The sequence below is a fragment of the Sapajus apella genome, unplaced genomic scaffold (genome assembly GCF_009761245.1).
Source record: "Sapajus apella isolate SASKATOON/1434 unplaced genomic scaffold, GSC_monkey_1.0 scaffold130, whole genome shotgun sequence".
NCBI lineage: Eukaryota > Metazoa > Chordata > Mammalia > Primates > Cebidae > Sapajus > Sapajus apella.
Window position 1 is genome coordinate 421,581 of NW_022437070.1, and position 20,401 is coordinate 441,981.

The following is a 20,401-nucleotide window of genomic DNA, read 5'->3' on the forward strand; positions in this document are numbered from 1 at the left end:
AATAAAAATAAATAATAAATAATAAAATAATTTAGCCGGGCGCAAGGGAGCACACCTCTAATCCCAACAACTCAGAAGGGTGAGGTGGGAGGATCGTTTGAACCCAGGAAGTCAAGGCTGCAGTGAGTGCCACTCACTGTGATTGTGCCACTGCCCTCCAGCGTGGGTGACAGAGCTGGAACTCACCTCTAAAAATATAATAGGGCCAGGCGCGGTGGCTCATGCCTGCAATCCCAGCACTTTGGGAGGCTGAGGCCAGTGAATCACTTGAGGTCAGGAGTTGGAGACCAGCCTGGCCAAAATGGTGAAACTCCATCTCTACTAAAAAAACACAAAAATTAGGTGGGTGCAGCGGCACAACCCTGTCATCCCAGCTACTAGGGAGGCTGAGGCAGGAGAATCACTTGAACCCGATAGCTGAGATCAGACCACTGCACTCCAGCCTGGGTGACAGAGTGAGACTCTGTCTTAAATAAATAAATATATGGCCGGGCGTGGTGGCTCACACCTGTAATCCCAGCACTTTAGGAGGCAGAGGCAGATGGATCACTTGAGCTCAGGAGTTTGATCTCTATTAAAAATACAAAAATCAGCCGGGCGTGGAGGTGGGCGCCTGTAATCCCAGCTACTCAGGAGGCTGAGACAGGAGAACAGCTTGAACCCAGGTTGCAGTGAGCTGAGATCATGCCACTGCACTCCAGCCTGAGTGACGGAGCAAAACTCCATCTAAAAAACAAACAAAAAAACCAGCTCCGTCCTAGACAACCCCCAGCAGCAAGTCTTTCTTTCTTGGTCAGCTTCTCACTGGCTGTGCTGCCTATTGCAACTATGCACGGTATTTTCCTACTTTATTTCATAAATCTGCCTTTCCGTTTTTTCTCACTGTGGCCAGGCTGGAGTGCAGTGGTGCAATCTTGGCTCACTGCAGCTTCCGTCTCCTGGGCTCAAGTGATTGTCCCAGCTCCCAAGTATCTGAGACCACAGGTGTGCACCAGCTCATTTTTGTTTGTTTAATTTATTTATTATTTTGAGATGGAGTTTGATTCTTGTTTCCTAGGCTGGAGTGCAATGGTGCCATCTCAGCTCACTGCAACCTCCCCTCCTGGGTTCAAGTAATTCTCCTGCCTTGGCCTCCCATGTAGCTGTGATTACAGGTGCCCACCACCACACCTGGCTAATTTTTGTATTTTTTAGCAGAGACAGGGTTTCACCATGTTGACCAGGCTGGTTTCAAACTTCTGACCTCAGGTGATCCACCCACCTCAGCCTCCCAAAGTGCTGGGATAACAGGTGTGAGCCCACAAATCTGCCTTTCTTTCCCTACAACTGTCTTGGTAAATTCTCTTACCCCCACACAACCAGCCCAGATAATTGTCACTCACTCGGGACACCCACCTCATTAACCTGCATTATGGAGCGAGCTGTTGTGTCCTCTCAAAATATATGCTGACGTCCTAATGCTAGTACCTGTGAATGTAATTTTATGTGGAATCAGGGTCTCTGGTGTAAAGAAAGCTAGAAGGAAAAAAAAAGAAAAAAAAAAGGAATCAGGGTCTTTGGAGATAATTAAGTTAGAAGCGCATACTGGTAGGATGGGCAAAAATCCAATATGGCAGGCCGGGCGCGGTGGCTCAAGCCTGTAATCCCAGCACTTTGGGAGGCTGAGGCGGGTGGATCACAAGGTCAAGAGATCGAGACCATCCTGGTCAACACGGTGAAACCCCGTCTCTACTAAAACTACAAAAAATTAGCTGGGCATGGTGGTGCGTGCCTGTAATCCCAGCTACTCAGGAGGCTGAGGCAGGAGAATTGCCTGAACCCGGGAAGCGGAGGTTGCGGTGAGCCGAGATCGCGCCATTGCACTCCAGCCTGGGTAACAAGAGTGAAACTCCGTCTCAAGCAGGCATGCAGCCATCCAACTCCAATATGGCCAGTGCTCTTAGAAGAGAAGTGACACCAGGGTTGGTGGCTCACGCCTGTAATCCCAGCACTTTGGGAGGCCAAGGCAGGCAAATCAGGAGGTCGAGAGATCGAGACCATCCTGGCCAACGTGGTGAAATCCCATCTCTACTAAAAATACAAAAATTAGCTGGGTGTGGTGGTGCACCTGTGATCCCAGCTACTTGGGGGGCTGTGGTGGGAGGATCACTTGAGCCCGGGAGGTCAAGGCTGCAGTGAGCCACGATCGTGCCACTGCACTCCAGCCTGGGTGACAGTCAGCCCGTCTCAAAAGTACATAAATGTTTTTAAACAGCAACACACGTAAACCAAGGTAATGTATTGACCAAAATGTGGTGATCAGAGGCTCTCGAGAAACTCACCCTGTCTCCCTGGGGGTAATGGCCTGGTATTCACTAATTTTCAGTGTCTGCAGAGACCACAGAACCTCAGGGGAATAAGAATTGGCTGGATTCAGCTTAGCTGTTTACTGTCTGCCTTCCTCACTACCAAGTCGGCTTCTTAGCGGAAGTCTCGCCTGCCTTGTTCATGTCGAACCCCCCGAGGCTAGAACGGAGCCTGACACTCCAGCAACACTTAACAGAAGGCGGCCTCACAACCCAGATCCGAAGACCCCCCCACCCTCAAACACCCAAAGCAATGGGCCAAGGGGGCTTGAGTACAGTTTTAAAAAAAGGATTGGTTTTTAATTTACAAGAGTTCTAAATGTACAGAATTCTCCTTTAAAAAAATCGTTATACACAATAAATACAGTACAAAAAACTTTATCTTACAGTACTAGTTTTGTCTCCGAGATTTCAAAATCTGGCGCGGGTGGATGGAGGCAGGAAGAACAGAGGGAAGACTGGCTGGGGAGGGGGTTGGGGGAGAGGAAGACCCCAATTTCTTGTTTTGCTCAGATTTCAAAGTCGAGAGATGGGAGCGTTCGAAATCTCTCTCACTTGCGCGCGAGCGCGCGCACACACACACGCACACACACACACACACACACACACACACACACGAACACAGGTCACGCGCTGGACGTGCGCATGTCACACGGGTGCCTGCGGGTACAGCGCGCAGGGAGGCTGGCTCCTCCACTCCCTCTCTGGTTTTGTTTAACGGCCTGTTGGGGGTGGTGGGGAGAAGCCGAGCCTGTCTGGAAGGACCCTGCCAGCTCCCAGCGCCCTCCACCATCAGTGAAGCCACACGGACAAGACAGGCACCCGGAGCGTTGGCATCAACCTGGCGGCCCCATCCCTGGCAAACACACGCACGTGTCCTCCGGGCAGAGGGGCAGAGTGTGCCAGGAAGTGGGAAGACAGGAATGGACACACCGATTTGCCCCTCCTCTGGCAGGGGGGACGTTTGGCAGCACAGCCCCTCCCCGAAATCCACGCCGCCGCCATGCCCACCCCCCAGCCACCCAGCCACAGGTGGTGGGGACGGAGGCCTTTGTGACTCAAATAACTTAGGCAAGAAAAACCGTCAGGGGATCCCCGGCTCGAGTCCGCAGGAGGCTGGGGGTGGACGCGCGGCTGTCCTGGCGGCGTCTGCAGGACGAGGGGAGGGGAAGGGAAGCCGGCCCGGTGTTATCTGGTCAACGTCCTGGCGCCAAGACCACCGTTGTGACTGGAGGGCGGGTAGGCCTCGGGCCTGTGCAGGGGTGGCGGGGAGGCGGGCGTGCCGGCCGGGGCGGCGTGGGGGTACGGGGGCGCGGGTGTCCGGCCGGGGGCCTGCTGCAGGTTCAGGATGCTGTCGATGGCGCTCTGCAGGTGCTCGGTGAGCGTGTCGTCTTGCGGGCTGTCGCTGGAGAAGCTGGCCTGGTCCACGTCGGGCGACTCGGACTTGCGCCGCTTGGCGGGGGGCAGCGCGGGAGCCTCCCAGCCCGGGTCCCCGGTGCCCTGGGCGGCACTTGCTGCGGGCTCCGGTGGGGCTCCCTTGAGCATGCGCTGGTACAGCTCGTCCTCCACTGCCGCCAGCTCGCGGATGAGCCCACTGGTGGCCTCGTCCACTTTGGCCGGCAGCGGGGCTGGGCTGCCTCCCCGCGCCCTGCCCGCGGGCGTCCCCTCCTGGGCGCCGGGGTCCCCCACGTTCTCGCGGTAGGTCTTGCGCAGCGGCAGGCGCGGGCAATGTGGGGCGGTGCCCAGGGGCTTGCGCTCGGGGGCGGTGGGCGGCGGGTGGTCCACGGTACCGTTCATCTGGCCCGTGGGAGGCGGGGGTGGCGGGGGCCGCGGCGGGGGCTCGGCTACCTTGAGGGCGGCTGGGGGCGGCGGGGGCTGGTGCACGGGGTCCAGGGCCGTGTTGTGCACGACCTTGCTGAGCCCGGCTTCCTGCTTGATCTTGAGCTTGAGCCCAATGCGGCTCCGGGCCTCGTAGGTCTTGATGGGCGGGCGGTTGCGGGAAGGCATGGGGCCGTCCTCGTCGGCGTCCAGGGAGGAAGCGGCGGACAGGGAAGAGGATGCCCTGGCCCAGGTGACCGAAGGGGAGCCGCCTGCCCCGCCGTGCCGGATCACGAGCTTGGTGGGCAAGTGTGGAGGGGGCTGGGCGCAGGCCCCGGGAGCTGAGGACGATGGGGGGCCATGGCCGGGGAGCCGATGACCCTCGGAGGAGGCTGTCACAGGGAGGCCAAGCGAGCGGGAAGAAGACACATACTCGTCTGCAGAATCAGGGGCGAAGAAAGCACAGGATGAGGCCCCGACCCAGCTGGGAGGAGCTGTGTGCAGTGAGCACCGACTGCCACCCAGACACCACGCTGCGCACTGGCCCCTCCAATCCTCAGGACAGGCCGCCTGTGACCCTCTTCAGCGAGGCCCAGATCCCCCCCAACTCTAAACCACTGTGTCTCGCATAGCGGCCACGAACCACGTGGGGCTCATTCAGAGTGAAATGAATTAAGAGAATATGAGGCCTGCGGTGGCTCAAGCCTGTCATCCCAGCACTTTGGGAGGTCAAGGCCGGAGGACTGCTTGAGCGCAGGAGTTTGAGACCTGCCTGGGCATAATAGTGAGACCTCTGTCTTTACCAAAAAAAAAAAAATTAAAGAAGTTTCAGCACTTTGGGAGGCCAAAGTTCAACTGGACAGCACTGCTCGTATATACATGATTTTTTAAAAATGGGGGTGAGGAGGTATCCAATTTCAAAATCTAGTCTGAAATGACACGACTTTTTTTTTTTTTTGAGACAGTCTCACTTTGTTGCCTCTGCTGTCGCCATCTTGACTCACTGCAACCTCCGCCTCCCAGGTTCAAGCGATCCCCCTGCCTCAGCCTCCTGAGTAGCTGGGACCACAGCCGTGCACCACCACACCCAGCTAACTTTTGTATTTTTAGTAGGTACAGGGTTTCGCCATGTTGGCCAGGCTGGTCTCAAACTCCTGACCTGACGTGGTCTGCCTGCTTCGGCCTCCCAAAGTTCCAGGAGTCCAGGCGTGAGCCCCCGTGCCCTGCTGCATAAGGTTACTAATGATCTTGATGTCTCCCAACTACTCTGGATACCCATCGGTTTCGCTGCAGAAATATGAGTGTATGTGATCACAGAGTGCTTCCCCAAACCCACTGGGGGTAAATCAGGAGACAGCATGTGGGCAGCTCATCGCCTTTCTAAACGCAGAACATTCCAGAACACATCAGGCACCCAGGGTGTCAGATAAAAGACTGTAAACTGATCATCACAACCCCCACTTTATAAAATGAGAACACGGAGACACAGAGAAGGTAAGGAACTTGCCCAAGGTCACAGTCAGTAAGTGGCAGAACCAGGATTTGAACCCAGACTCCAGCATCGTGCCCCTAACCAAGGAACCATCCTTCCTCTCCCACCCTAGAGACTTCAGAATCCCTCCTGCCTCCTTCACTACAGCCGCCCCTTTGCACCCATTTAAGTACCATGACCACATTTTCAAAATTAAGGTCCGGAGCTCAAGGTAAAAAGCCTGGGGCTGGAAGCAGAAAGTAGGGAAGCCGCGGGGGAGGGCTAAGGGGATATTTGGAAACTGGCAGCTGGGATCAGCCTGTGCCGTTTCCTGCAGACAGCAGACCAGAGACCAGCGAGCCGCCTAAGGCGCGACACTTAACGAGGCACTCAGGACAGGCACCAAGAGTAGGCGCCATCTTATATATTCTGCAACCTAGGCACCGGCTCTCCTGTTTTCCATCCTCGGGGTGGCAGAATATTTCCCCCATCCCAGAGTGGCGGGGGTGAAAGGGACAAGGAAGGATGGAGGAAGGTGGATGTGGGCTCTCTGGTTTCGGATGCAGGAGGTCAGGGGAGGCCCAGCCGCAGCAAGGTGGGGCTGGGGCGCCGCCTGGTGGTGGAGTGAGGTAGGGCCACGCACCCACTCCCCATCCTGAATCTAAGTCTCCTGCCGGGGGTGGGGGCGGTGAGGGTCACCTCTCCCTCCCCTCCCCTCTCACCCCCCCCTCACCTGGCTTCTCCTTGGCCAGCTGTTTATCCAAGGCAAGGGTGGTCTTCTCCTCCTGAATGAACATTCGGTCGATCATTACCATCTCCGCTGAGGGGCTCACCCTCTGGGGTCGGGGGAAGAGAAGAATCCAAGAGTGAACCAGCAAGAAGGGGGAAGGGGCGTGAGTGATGGGGAAGGTGCGCGCAGGGTCCAAACTGTCCCCCTTGTGATCAGGGCTCCAGCCCCCCTCCCAGCCTCCCTCCAGGGGTGCTCCACTTTGCGTGCAGAGAGGGCGAGGGGAAGGGGCCATGTCCCAGTGGGGAGGGGCCCAGAGGCGAGGAAGGCGACTCTGACCCTACCCGGGACTCCTCCAGGAGCAGGAGCCGGTATTTATTGAGCATGGCCTGGGTGCGTTTCAGCAGCTGCGTGGAGACCGTCTCAAACTCCTCGTCCACTGCAAGGAAAGGAAAAGAGGCAGGGGCGGTGATGTTGGGGGCGCGCAGACCCGTGGATGGACACGAGGAAGGAGGGCGGGGCAGGGTCAACTTCGCGCACCGAGTAGAGTACCCGCGACTCCACGCAGGTGGCGCCCCGCCCCTCCGGCTGCGGTCCCCCAGGACATATAGGACCATGTCCTGGGGAGGCCTTACCTTTGTGGTAGTCATTGGGGGAGGGGAGGGCGCCCTGGTAGACGTGGTAGGGTAGGAGGCGATGCAGGGCGTCCTCAAAGGAGGGGAAGGCCGTCTTGTAGTCGGGGTGCAGGACGGAGCCCTGATGTTTGTGCAAATGCTCCAGGAAACTACGGGTGGAGAGGGGAGACCACACATGGCGGGGTGGGGGAGAGCGGGTGAGGGCCGGGGAAGCCCCTGAACCCTGAGCCCCAGGCCGCAGCTGAATACAACAGGGAAGGGGAGGACTTTGCAGCGGTGCTCACATGTGCTGAGCTTGCTTGTTCAGTCTCACTGAGTCCCTGGAGCCAAACAAAGCAGTGCCATTGCTATCCCCATTTTACAGAAGGGGAAGGTGAGGTCGAGAAAGGGAAGTGAAGTCACTCCCCAGAGCACCTTTGGGAGGAAGAGCCCAGCGGGAGCCAGGCCAGAGCCTGGAAGATGCTATTCTGCCTCCCGCCACCTGGGGGCAGTGTGGCTCCACCCTGCCTCCGGCCTCAGTGCCGCCTTCGGGAGGGAGGGAGGCTGGATCCTGTCTTCCCACGGGGCGGCGGGTGTCGCCTGTGTTACAGTGGGTTGTCTATTGGCCATGTGACTGTCTCCAAACAGGCAGGCCCAACTCCGTCCTCTGCTAAAGACCAGCAGCCTATCTGCATGAGGGGGCAGGGACTCTGGCACTCACTCCTGTGTTCCCAGCATGGAGCCTGGGGCCTGGGCACTGAGTGGGGACTTCCCTCACACTCCTAGGCCAGGCGCAGGGGCTCACACCTGCAATCCCAGCGCTCTGGGAGGCCGAAGCAGAAGGATCATGGGAGCCCGGGACCAGCCTGGGCAACACAGCACGACCCTGTCTCTACAAAAATTATAAAAAAATGAGCCAAGTGTGGTGGCACGTGCCTGTAGTCCCAGCTACTCCGGACACTGAAGTGGGAGGATCATTCGAGCCTAGGAGTTTCACACCAACCTAGGCTGGGCGCGGTGGCTCACGCCTGTAATCCCAGCACTTTGGGAGGCCGAGGTGGGCAGATCACTTGAGGTCAAAAGTTCGAGACCAGCCTGGCCAACATAGTGAAACCGCGTCTCTACTAAAAATACAAAAATTAGCCAGGTGTGATGGTGCACACCTGTAGTCCCAGCTACCAGGGAGGCTGAGGCAGGAGAATCACTTGAACCCGGGAGGCAGAGGTTGCAGTGAGCAGAGATTGCACCACTACGCTCCAGCCTGGGCGACAGAGTGAGACTTCATCTTCAAAAACAAAACAAATACAAACCAACCAGCCTGGGCAACATAGTAAGACCTGGTCTCCACAAAAGAAATACGCATTTTTAAAAAATGTTTTTTAAAAAACACTCATGGTGGGCTGGGTGTCGTGGCTCACGCCTGTAATCCCAACACTTTGGGAGGCTGAGGTAGGTGGATCACTTGAGGCCAGGAGTTTGAGATCAGCCTGGTCAACATGGTGAAACCCCGTCACTACTAAAAATAGGGCAAGGTGGCATGCGCTTGTGGTCACAGCTACTAGGGAGGCTGAGGCAGGAGAATCGCTTGAACCCAAGAGGCAGAGGTTGCAGTGAGCCAACACTGTGCTATTGCACTCCAGCCTAGGTGACAGAGTAAGACTCTGGCTCAAAAAAAAAAAACCCAAAACAAAAAACACTGGTGTTGGAAGGAGGGCAGGAGAGAGGGCAGGCTGGCATCCAGCATGTACCCGTCCACCCACCCAGACTCCCATCCCTCCATCCCAAACACCCACCCATCATCTTCCAGCAGCCATGCCCGGCCACTCCCTCCCTCCACCCAGCACTTCACCCACCCACAGGGGCTCTGCACCAACCCTGCCCAGCTGTGTGGGAAATGAGGAGGGCACAGCCACAACCCGGCCAGACCAAGCTGCCGCCTATCTGAGCCCCAGCCTCTTGGAGCCACAGCCCACCCTCCCTCGAGGGAACCACACCGCTACCAAGAGGTGGCGCTGGGCTTGGCGCTTGGGCCCGCCGCCCCCACCCCCGCTTCTGGAGGGTGGCCCATGCTCCCCCAGTCTTAGGAAGGTACAGGGCAGGAGTGAGAGGGTGGGGTGTGGGCTCACCAGGCTTCCTTGCTGGGCTGAAGCGTGGGGGGCTTCTTCAGGCCACTCAGCTTGCTCTCGTACTGGGGGAAGAAGGGCAAGTCTGAGGCCTTTGCCTCGGAGAAGCCTTCTCTCTGCGCCCTGACCCGCTTCCCCTCCAGCCTGGGATGAAGACGGGGCAGGGGACCAGTGTCGCACCTGGGTGGGGGCCTGGCCCAGCAGCGGGATCCCCTGCCCATCATGATGAACCCCAGGGGAGACCTGGACTGGGCTGGGGAGCTGACAAAGAGGGTGACAGGCAAGCTGGAGTCCTGGGCATCCTCACCTGGTTCTCCTCTGTCCCCTCGCCCAGGGCTACCTTTGCATGACCTCCCTCCTCTGCCAGATGCCTGCTTCCCGGTCACCATCCAGCCCAGCGTCCCTGACTCACACGGTCTCTCTCCCCACATGGCTCCTGTCGTTCCGCCCCACGTCCCTTCCTGGCTTCCCCTCTCGTCCTCGGTGTCTGCCCTCTGTTCCGTCGTCTCCGTCTCTGCGCCTCTCCTGGCCTCTTGCGCCCCGGTCCTCCCACCTGCTCCTCTCCTTGCCTTCCGTCTCCCTCCGTCTTCCTTCTCACATGCGGCCTCGGCCTGAGCTGTCCTCGCCCTCTCGCCCTTCCACTCTGGGTCCCTGATCTGCTCCGTCTCTGGTTTGTCTCATCTCATCCCTGCCTCTCCTGTCCTGAGCTCACCATCTTGTCGTCTCAGCCCTGTCCTCCTCGTCCTGTGTCCATGTCACCTGCTCTTGCCCCAGAGGCTGTCCCTCACACCTTCACCAGCCATCTTGGTGCCGTCTCTGTCCCACCATCTCCGTGTTTCTGCCTCATCTCTGGCCGCCCGTGTGGGTGTCATCTGCCCTTCCTGTCCCTGCACAGCTGTTGGTGGTGTCCCAGCTGCCTCTGTCTGACGGTCCCAGCTTCCCCCTACCCCCATCTTCCTGGTCCCCCCTGCCCTTGCCAGCCCCAGTTCCCGGTTCCCCGAAGACTCCTGGTCCTGTCCTGACTCCCGCTCCGAGGGACCCTTACCTGCAGCCCAGAGGGCTTCCCTGGCCCGGAGGAAGCGGCCTTGGCCACATTCAGGCTCGGGAGGTTGCTGGCAAAAGCCTTGTTCTCGGCCGGAAGCAGAGGAGGGAGGCCTGGGGGTGGGCATGGGAGAGACAGGGCCTGCAGTCATGGCATGAAGGCCCCCTCCTCAAATGGGAGCCCTACCCTGTACCCCACCGCTTCCTCCTGGCCCTCCGGCCCCTCAGATTTGGGGCCAGCCCTGCCACCTCCGCCCTCGATGGGTCCTTGAGTTCTGATGCCCTGTGCTGGGTCCCACAGCCCTGCCCCATCCCACCCTCCTGCTCTCAGCCCCCTCCACCCATCTTCAGGACCCGTCTCTCTGGGCAGGGATGCAACCTCTCCCCTACCTGTGGTGGCCATGGGTGCCGGGGCGGGGGCGTGGCTGGGGGCAGTGGGGGTCCCGGATGGGGCCTGCCCGCTGACCAGCACAGAAGCAGTGGGGCTGGTGAGAGGCCCCAGGCTGGTGGAGGCCTGCGGGGTGGCAGGGGCCCCCGCAGCCTTGTTCTGGAGAATGATTCCGGACGGCACCTGAGGAGGGACAGGTGGATGAGGGGTGGGGGACACGGGCTAGGAGTGGGGTGTCCAGACGCAGCAGGGCGGGGAGAAACATAGAGCCGTGAGGTGGGGGGACCCCCATCAGATTGAGGGGGTGGGATGGGGGGGCCGGTGGGGTGGGCGGTCCCTGCCTCCCATTACCTGGTGAAATCTCTCGAGAAGAGCCTTCGGCTGGGGCAGCGCTGGGAAGGGGGTGGTCACCATCTGGAAGGTCCGAGGAGGTGGTGGGGGGGGCACTGCCGGCTCAGGGACCAGATGGAGGGTTGGAGGGGGGGTGGGGGACTTGTGGGGCACCTGACTGGGTGCAAACTGGAGCTGGAAGTCGGATGGCGCAGGGGCTGGCAACCTGGTGGACGTCTCCGAGGAGGCGGCCACGGCGGAAGACGTGGAGGATGGAGGGAGGTGGGGGGCTGGGGGCAGCGGTCCCTCGGGCGGCTGGGACTGGGGGCGGAGAGGTGGCTGGGGCGGGCCTGGGGCAGTGGAGGCTGGGTTGCTAGCAGGTGGGGGAACGCCCAGCTGGTTCTGGATGACAAAGATGCCAGGCAGAGTTGGGGGGGCCTGGGGCGGAGGGCAAGGATGCAGGGCTGGCTCTGAGGGAGGGCGGGACACGCTCTGGGGCCGGGAGGGTGGACGGGAAGGGGGCCGGGCAGGGTGTGGGGAGGGTAGGTGGGGGCTGTCCCCCAGAGGGGCCTGGTGAGGTAGTGACGGGGACGAAGAGGGGCCTGGGCCCTTCAGCGGAGCCGCTGCCGGGATCTGGGCAGGGAAGGGAGGGAAAGGGGAGGCGCAAGGGTCAGAACCAACCGTGGCTCCCACTGCCCCAAGACACTGGGGACCCCAGCCATCCCCATCAGAAGCCCCCTTCCTAGCCCACCCCCGTCCTGAGAGGGGCCCGCTACGGCTGCCCTTCCCTCCCTCTCTCACCCCATGGCGTCCCCCCCGCCCCCATCTCTGTCCCGTACCCCAGCTCCTTCACATTTCTCTGGCCCCCGATCTCACCCCCCTTGTCTGCCCCATTCCCCCACCCCTCGAAGTTCCCTGGACGAAGGCGAGCCCTGCGGGGTTGGGGTGGCAGCAGCGGAGGAAGCAGAGGCAGCATGGCAGCGGCAGCAGGGGCACCATACCCGCTGCCCAGCAGGAGGCAGGAGGGCCAGGCGGGCGGCGAGCACAGCAGCGGGAAGGAGGGCAGGCGGGGCAGCGTCCCAGCTGCCAGCCCCCGCCCACCCCTCCAGCCAAGTCAAGGCAGAGAGACACCAGTGTGATGCTGTGTACCATGGCTCAGGGCTGATGGCCACAGAATGGGGGCTGCCAAGGATACGGATGGCCACTGAGGGGACAGGGCCAGGCCTGGGTTCACAGCCACATGTGGACCTCTGGACACGGCGTGGGAAGGCCTGGGCCGCCTTCTACATGTCCTCGGCCCCCGCCTCTGTGTGCCTGTGTGGCCATGGCTGCAGGCCTACCTGGCCGCCACGTGAGCTTGCAAGTACAGGCGTGCCTGTGCGTGACGCACCAGACTCTGCTGAAGCCTGTGCCTGCAAGCTCACGCGATCTGGGGCTACTTCCGCCACACACGCACACCCACCTTGCCTAAAGCTTGTCTGAGACAGAGCGCCTTGCTCCTCTGGACCTCCTCCAAAAATTCGTAAGCAGAGCAGCCAGTGGGCACCAGCTGTGTACCCAACACTGGGCTGGCACTGTGACGCTTACTGTCACAGAATCTACACCTAGTAACAGCTCATGCCGATCTAACATGGAGGGCTGGCCTCCCGCACCCATTCATGTGATCTCTCCCTAGCCCTGAGAGCAGTGGCAACAATGGACCCATTTCACAGATGAGACATTGAGGCCAAGAAGCCAAAACTGGTCCAGACCCTCCAGGCGGGGGAAGGCGGAACTGAAGCCTTTACACAGCTCAGTGACTTCTGAGTGGTTTCTCAAAGCTGACTGAGCCCAGGCTCAGAGGGCTCCCGGCCAGGACAGCCAGCGACCCCACACTCCAAAGCTGGGGATCTCAGCATGACATGAGACTCACCACCAGCTTCGGCCTCTAAGTCCCAGGGCCCTTCCAGCATCCCTCCCAAGCTGGGCCCTGAGTAACTTCTGGCAATTAAAGAACCAAACTGACCCAATGAATCAATCAATCAATCCAGACATCTGAAAGGTTTGCCACCTCTAAGAAGGGATCAGTGAGCAGGGGAAGAGAGCTGGCCCACTCGACAGGTTCCAAGGGCTCAGGGGGTGGCCCACACACAGCAGCACTCCAACGCTACATGAAAACCGACAGGAATAAATTACAGGATCCCTGGGCAACTGGCTAAATCGGATTATGGACAGTGGATTTCACAACAGTCTCGTGTCAATGCTGTCTGCTTTATTTCTTCACTGTATGATGGTTAAGAGAATGTCCTTGTTCTCAGGGCTGAAATATTATACTAAAACAGGGGTAGGCTGGCCGCGGTGGTTCACTGGAGCTCAGGAGTTCGAGACCAACCTGATCAACATGGTGAAACCCCGTTTCTACTAAAAATCCAAAAATTAGCTAGGCGTGGTAGCGGGCACCTACAATCCCAGCTACTCTGGAGGCTGAGGCAGGAGAATTGCTGGAACCCAGGAGGCAGAGGTTACAGTGAGCCAAGATTATACCACTGCACTCCAACCTGGGTGACAGAGCGAGACTCTGACTCAAAAATAAATAAATAAACAGACAAATAAAATAAAATATTAAGGGGCAAATAGGTATCACGGCTGCAACTTACTCTCAACTGATTCAGACAAAAATGTACATAGATCAAGAGCGCTAAGGTCGAGGCAAATGCAGCAAAAGGCTGACCATGAGTAGCTGTGTGTGGCAGCCACCACCAATCCCCACCTCCTTGTATTCAGTCCCCTCCCACTGCTGGTCTTTGTGGCCAATAGAATTAGCAGAAGTGATCACATGACACTTCCAAGATTAGTTATAAAAAGCCTGTAGCTCCCATCCTGACCCTTCTCACCTGTTTCTATTGGGTCACTCACTTTGCAGGAAGCCAACCTCTCCATGTCATGTGCTTCCTCTTGCCCTCGTAGGGAACAACTGAGGCCTCCTGACAACAGCTACACAAGTGAGCGTGGGAGCAGGTTCTCTGGATCAGTGGGACCTTCAGATGACCACAGCCCCAGCTGACATCATGACTATAACCTCGTGGCAGATCCAGAGCTAGAACCTCCTAACTTCCAGCTTCCTGATGCTTAGAGACCGTGTGAGATATGTTAATGCCTGCTGTTTTAAGCTGCTGGGTTTTGGGGGTAATTTACTGCCTAGTAATAGATAACTAATACATCTTGTTAAGGAGTAAAGAACTCCCATGAGCTCTTTGTACTAGTCCTGAAACTTTTTATGTATTTGAAGTCATTCAAACATAAAAAGCTTAAAGATAGGAAAACATTAAAAAATATTAATCTCATTACCATCAAAAGTGTGCGCGCGCGCGCACACACACACACACACACACACACACACACTCCCCCCACAGCTTAAGTCATATGCCAAATGACTTGCTGGGGAAAATACTTGGATGTGGTCTAACGTGCATCAATATGGCATTTCCTGGGGACGTGAACTGTGGCTCTTCTGTACAAAGGATACTTCAAGACTACCACAGAGAACAAGCAAACTCTCTGTTACTGCCACAGTGAGTACATAATGAGCTCCCTTTTGGTGAAACCCCGTCTCTACTAAAAATAGAAAAATTAGCTGGGCTTGGTGGTGCGTGCCTGTAGTCCCAGCTACTCCGGACGTGGAGGCATGAAAACTGCTTGAACCTGGGAAGTGGAGGTTGCAGTGAGCCGAGATCTTGCCACTGCACTCCACCCCGGGCGACAGAGCAAGACTCCGTCTCAAAAAAAGAAACAAAAAATTAGGCCAGGTTCAGTGGCTCATGCCTGTAATCCTAGCACTCTGGGAGGCTACGGCAGGAGGACTGCTTGAGCCCAGGAATTCAAGACCAGCCTGGGCAATAGAGCAAGATCTCATTACTACAAAAATAAAAAAAAAATTAGCCAGGCATGGTGGTGCACACCTGTAGATCCAGGTACACAGGAGGCTGAGGCAGGAAGGCTGCTTGAGCCCAGAAGTTTGAGGCGGTAGGGAATTGTGTAGCTGTGTTTGCACCACTGCACGCCAGGCTGGGCAACACAGCAAGATCCTGTCTCTAAAAACAAAAAAAGTTAAAAAAAATTTTTTTTGATGATTGTACCATGTGAATAAAATACCGTATTTTAAAAATGTTTTAAATAAAATTGGGGTGGCGGGGGCAGGGGGCTAAACACAAAGTCCATACCAAAATGTTGCTTCTTCTACAATATTTAACTTCGAAAAAACAAAGTTAGGCCTGGCATGGTGGCTCAAGCCTATAATCCCAGCACTTTGGGAGGCCGAGGTGGTGGATCACTTGAGGTCAGGAGTTCAAGACCAACCTGGCCAACATGGTAAAACCTTGTCTCTCTAAAAATACAAAAGTTAGCCGGGCATGGTGGTGTATCCTGTAATCCAAGTTACTTGGGAGGCTGAGGCAGGAGAATTGCCTCCATTCCTGAGGCGAAGGTTGCAGTGAGCAGAGATCGTGCCACTGCACTCCAGCCCAAGTGACAGAGGGAGACTGTTTCAAAAACAAAAAACAAAACACAAGAAAAAACGAAAAGAAAAAAAGAATTTTTACCAGCTGCTTGCACAATTACATGTGACATATTTTTCTTCTTTGTTCTTTTTTATTTTTTTGAGACAGAGTCTCGCTCTGTTGCCAGGTGCCAGGCTGGAGTGCAGTGGTGCGATCTCGGCTCACTGCAACCTTTGCCTCCCAGGTTCAAGTGATTCTCCTGCCAGAGCCTCTCGAGTAGCTGGGACTACAGGCATGCGCCACCACGCCCAGCTAATTTTTGTATTTTAGTAGAGATGGGGTTTCACTATGTTGGCCAGGATGGTCTCAATCTCTTGACCTTGTGATCCGCCTGCCTCGGCCTCCCAAAGTGCTGGGATTACAGGAGTGAGCCATGGCGCCCGGCCTCTTCTTTGTTCTTTTCTGTATTTTCTACATTCTCTAAATGAGCACAAAATTATTATTATTATTGGGTCTTCAACTGCTGGCCTCAAGTGATCCCCCCACCTTAGCCTCCCAAAGCAAAAAAGCTACCAAATGACTGGACTGTCCACAAAGAGATTCCCTCCCTCCCTCTGTCCCTCCCTCCCTCCCTCCCTCCGTCTCTCTCTCCTTCCCTCCCTCTCTCTCTTTCTTTTTTTCAGAAATGAGGTCTTGCTATGTTGCCCAAGCTGGCCTCAAACTCCTGGGCTCAAGTAATCCTCCTGCCTCAGCCTCCCTCCTGAGTAGCTGGGACTACAGGCATGAGGCACCGCACCCAGCTTACAAGAGATTTCAAGAGCCCCCTGTGGAGATGGCAAGATGCTCAGCTTCACACACCATTAGAGAAAACACACGGAGTGTGTCACTTTCCAGCCTGGCAAAGAGCAGGCGGGCTGCGAATCTGGTGTGTCGGTAAAGCTGCAGGACCAAGCGAAGCCGTCACCGGCATGAACCTTTTCGAAAAGGTTTAGCACTTTCCATAAAACAGTTGGAAAGCTTACCCCTTGCATCTGGCAATTCTATTTCTAGAAATTTACCCTACAAGTATTTTCACACCTGTATGCGAAGCATGGGTGCAATAATTTTTTTTTTTTTTTTGAGGTGGAGTCTCACTCCGTCACCCAGGCTGGAGTGCAGTGGTGCGATCTCAGCTCACTGCAATGCCCTCCTGGCTCACTGCAACCTCTGCTTCCCAGGTTCAAATGATTCTCCTGCCTCAGCCTCCGAAGTAGCTGGGATTACAGGCGCCTGTCACCACACCCAGCTAATTTTTGTATTTTTAGTAGAGACAGGGTTTCACCATGTTAGCCAGACTGGTCTCAAACTCCTGACTTCAAGTGATCGCCTGCCTCGACCTCCCAAAGTGCTGGGATTTCAGGTGTGAACCACTGTGCTCATGAGTGTTGGTTGTAAATGATGACAAATAAACCCCCTGAAGTATTCCTGAAAAGGGGACTGAATAAAGAAATCATGGTGTGTCCATATCACAAAACACAATAAAGATATCAAAAGAAAGATGCAAACTACAGCCTACAAGCTAAGAATAGTTTTTACATTTTTAAATAGTTGAAGAAAAAAACATCATAAGAAGAATACTATTTTGTGACTTGCGAAAATTACATGAAATTCAAATTTCAGTGTCCTTAAATAAAGTTTTATTGGAACACTCCTGTGCTCATTCATTTACATATGGTCTGTGGCTGCTTTTGCGCTATAATGACAGAGACCATATGGCCCACAAAAGCCTGAAACGTTTACTCTTGCCTCTTTATAGAAAGTTGCCTGGAAAAATAAACAAGTGAATAAAAATCAAATAAGCAAAAACAAAGTTTGCCTGGCTTCGTTCCCTTCATTGCTCTTTCAAAATGCCCAACTCTGTTCTCAAACATTCTAATGTTAATATACTTCTAGCAATTTACAGCCATTAGTTTATTTAACTGTCACAGCTCTCCACAGTGGCCGCTGTTCCTATCATTCCATAGCCTAACAGAGACGCAAGCTGCTTGCCGAAGGTCACAGAGCCTGCAAGTGGCCAAGTTCTAACTCCCGCATCACAACAATCCTCCCCGATGGTGTCTGCAAAAACAAAACCAAAAAGAAAAAATCCCTGCACGCAGTACCCACTGGTAATGGCTCATGTCACCTTAGGGGATTGTGACCAGCACTTTAAAAAAACAGTGGAGGCTGAGCAAGGTGACTCACGCCTGTAATCTCAGCACTTTGGGAGGCCAAGGTGATCACCTGACGTCAGGAGTTCGAGACCACCCTGGGCAACATGGTGAAACCCTGTCTCCACTTAAGGTGCAAAAATAAGCTTGGTGTGGTGGCGCACACCTGTAATCCCAGCTACTTGAGAAGCTGAGGCAGGAGAATCACTTGGACCTGGGAGATGGAGGTTACAGTAGGCTGAGATTGTGCCACTGCACTCCAGCCTGGGCGACAGAGGGAGGGAGACTCCATCCCCGCCACCCAAAAAAACACCAGTGGAAAAAGAATAGAAAATATTGATGTGTATCACATATTGTAATGACAGGCGTTAGTTCACGACACTTGTGTTCAGTGATATGTGTATATATACAAATACATATATGTATGCAGGTCCTGGGTGTTGACATACAAGGGAGTTCTCGTGCTGGGCACAGTGGCTCATCCCTGTAATCCCAGAATTTGGAAGGCCGAGGCAGGTGGATCACCTGAAGCCAGGAATTCAAGACCCACCTGGCCAAAAAAAAGCCCATCTCTACTAAAAACACAAAAACTAGCTGCATGTGGTGGTGCACGCTTGTAGTCCCAGCTACTCAGAAGGCTGAAGCAGGAGAATCGCTTGAACCTGAGAGGTGGAGGTTGCAGTGAGCCGAGATCACGCCACTGCACTCCAGCCTGGGTGAAAGTGTAGGAAAAAAAAAAAAAAGGAATTCTTTTTACCTCAGCCTCCCAAGTAGCTGGGATTACAGGCACGAGCCACCATGCCCAGCTAATTTTTGTGTTTTTTAGTAGAGACAGGGTTTTACCACGTTGGTCAGTCTGGTCTTGAACTCCTGACCTCATGATCCTCCTGCCTTGGCCTCCCAAAGTGCTGGGATTACAGGCTTGAGCCACCGCGCCCGGCCAATAAAGAATTCTTATCCCGCGTGGTGGGTCAAGCGAAACACAGGTCTGAGAGCCAGTGCTCCAAGATACGCTGCCAAGTAAGCAAAGCCAGATGCAGGCCACAGGCTTCGTGCTTCTGTTTATGTTAACACAAAGGGAAAATGTGCACACGTGAGCATGCACACACACACACACGGATGTGCACACACACGCTGTCCAATCCACCTGGGTCCAGAGAGCACAGACTTCCAAGTGCAGGGGGTGGAGTTCGGACAGTAAGGGAGCCACTATTCTTACTAATGACAACGATCACCCAGATTGAGAACTGCTATTCCATGCATTCCTGCATATGCACAGGACAGCGGTTCTCAATTTGGATGACTCTGTCCTCGCCAGGAGACACTTGGCTGATCACCCAGCTACATACCCACCCAAGCCATCCATCTGTCCGTCCGTTCAGCCATCCATCTGTCCATCCGCTTGCCCACCCAGCAAACATTCACCGACCACCTCTGTCACGCGGGGCACTGCTGCAGGTACAGCTACTGTGGAGGGCCCTACCTTGTGCCTCCCCGCCTGTGTGTGTGTCCCCGAAGAATCGGCTAACCTTCCTTCTCAAAGGTCATCCACATAGTCAGGCCAGTGGCTCACCCCCGTAATCCCAGCCCTGTGAGAGGCCAAGTTGGGAGGATTACTGAGCCCTGGAGTTTAAGACCAGCCTGGGCAACATAGTGAGACCCCATCTCTCCCTCGCCCCCAAAAAATAAAAAATTAGCTGGGCGTGGTGGCACGCGCCTGTAGTCCCACCTACTTCAGGGGCTGAGGTGGGAAGATGATTTGAGCATGGGAGGCGGAGGCTGCAGGAGCAGAGATTGCACCATTGCACTCTAGCCTGGGCCACAGAGCCAGACCCTGTCTCCAAAAAAGTAAGCTGAGCTATAGCATCACTGCTGCAACTGCTAACTGTTCACTGATGCCGGCTCCGCGCAGCACCGTCGTGTGAGGTCACTGGCCTTATTCCCATTTTACATGCATGAACCATGCCTCAGAGAGCTCTGCCACGCCCAGCTGGATTCACACCCAGGTCTGGCTTTCTCAAGCTCCCAGGGTTTTAATCCAGGCCCTAGCATTTGCCAGCTGGATAACCTTGGCAAGCGAATTAATCTCCCTGTGCCTCTATTTCCCCACCTGCAAAATGAGATGATACCACCGACCTGGTGGAGTGCCAGGCCGCCTGTGGTGGCTCACGCCTTTAATCCGAGCACTCTGGGAGGACAGACCGTGGAGTGAGGAGGTAAGAGACCATGCTGACTAACACGGTGAAGCCCCGTCTCTACTGAAAATACAAAAAGTTAGCTAGGCATGGTGGCACGTGCCTGTAATCCCAGCTACTCAGGAGGCTGAGGCAGGAGAATCTTGAACCCGGGAGGTGGAGGTTGCAGTGAGCTGAGATCACACCACTGCACTCCAGCCTGGCAGAAGAGCATGACTCCATCTCAAAACAAACAAACAAACAAACCAGATACAATTTTTCAGCTATCTAGACTAGCCAAGTTCAGCACATGGTGAGGCAGCGGAGAAAAAGGCACAATCATATATTGCTGATAAAGGTTTTAAACCCATTTATACTCCACGGGGGTAGGGGGTAATTGCCATATGTGTCAGAGACAAAAATGCTATGCCTTTAGAGCCAGCAAATTCCTTTTGAAGAACTTATCTTAAAATACAACATACATACAGAGACTTTCTCTGCAGCCTTGTTCATAATAGCTGAAGATCACAAGTGACCTAAAAGCCCAACAATTTAGATTGGCTAAATAAATAACAGTACATGCCCACAGTGAAATACTACACAGTCATATAAGAGCATGAAGAATGGGGCCAGATACAGTGGCTCAAGCCTGTAATCCCAGCACTTTGGGAGGCCGAGGCAGGTGGATCACTTGAGGTCAGAAGTT

General features: G+C 55.3%; 1 protein-coding gene and 1 long non-coding RNA gene across 3 annotated transcripts in view; one reads left to right on the forward strand and one right to left on the reverse strand.

The window, feature by feature from the left end:
* Positions 1–2,948: 2,948 nt before the first annotated feature.
* Positions 2,949–20,401, reverse strand: part of BICRA (BRD4 interacting chromatin remodeling complex associated protein) — a 95,178-nt gene continuing 77,725 nt past the window's right edge. For both annotated transcript variants that reach the window (XM_032262510.1, XM_032262509.1), the window contains 8 exons: positions 10,879–11,490; positions 10,530–10,710; positions 10,144–10,253; positions 9,102–9,163; positions 6,997–7,145; positions 6,706–6,800; positions 6,368–6,470; positions 2,949–4,600 (listed from right to left, as the gene is read on the reverse strand). In XM_032262510.1, the coding sequence (XP_032118401.1) occupies positions 3,534–4,600; positions 6,368–6,470; positions 6,706–6,800; positions 6,997–7,145; positions 9,102–9,163; positions 10,144–10,253; positions 10,530–10,710; positions 10,879–11,490 (2,379 nt within the window). In that variant the 3' untranslated portion in view covers positions 2,949–3,533. The remainder of the gene's footprint in view (positions 4,601–6,367; positions 6,471–6,705; positions 6,801–6,996; positions 7,146–9,101; positions 9,164–10,143; positions 10,254–10,529; positions 10,711–10,878; positions 11,491–20,401) is intronic.
* LOC116539529 overlaps positions 19,585–20,401 on the forward strand; it is a 13,071-nt gene continuing 12,254 nt past the window's right edge. The window contains exon 1 of the long non-coding RNA XR_004264103.1: positions 19,585–19,665. This is a non-coding gene — a long non-coding RNA (uncharacterized LOC116539529). The remainder of the gene's footprint in view (positions 19,666–20,401) is intronic.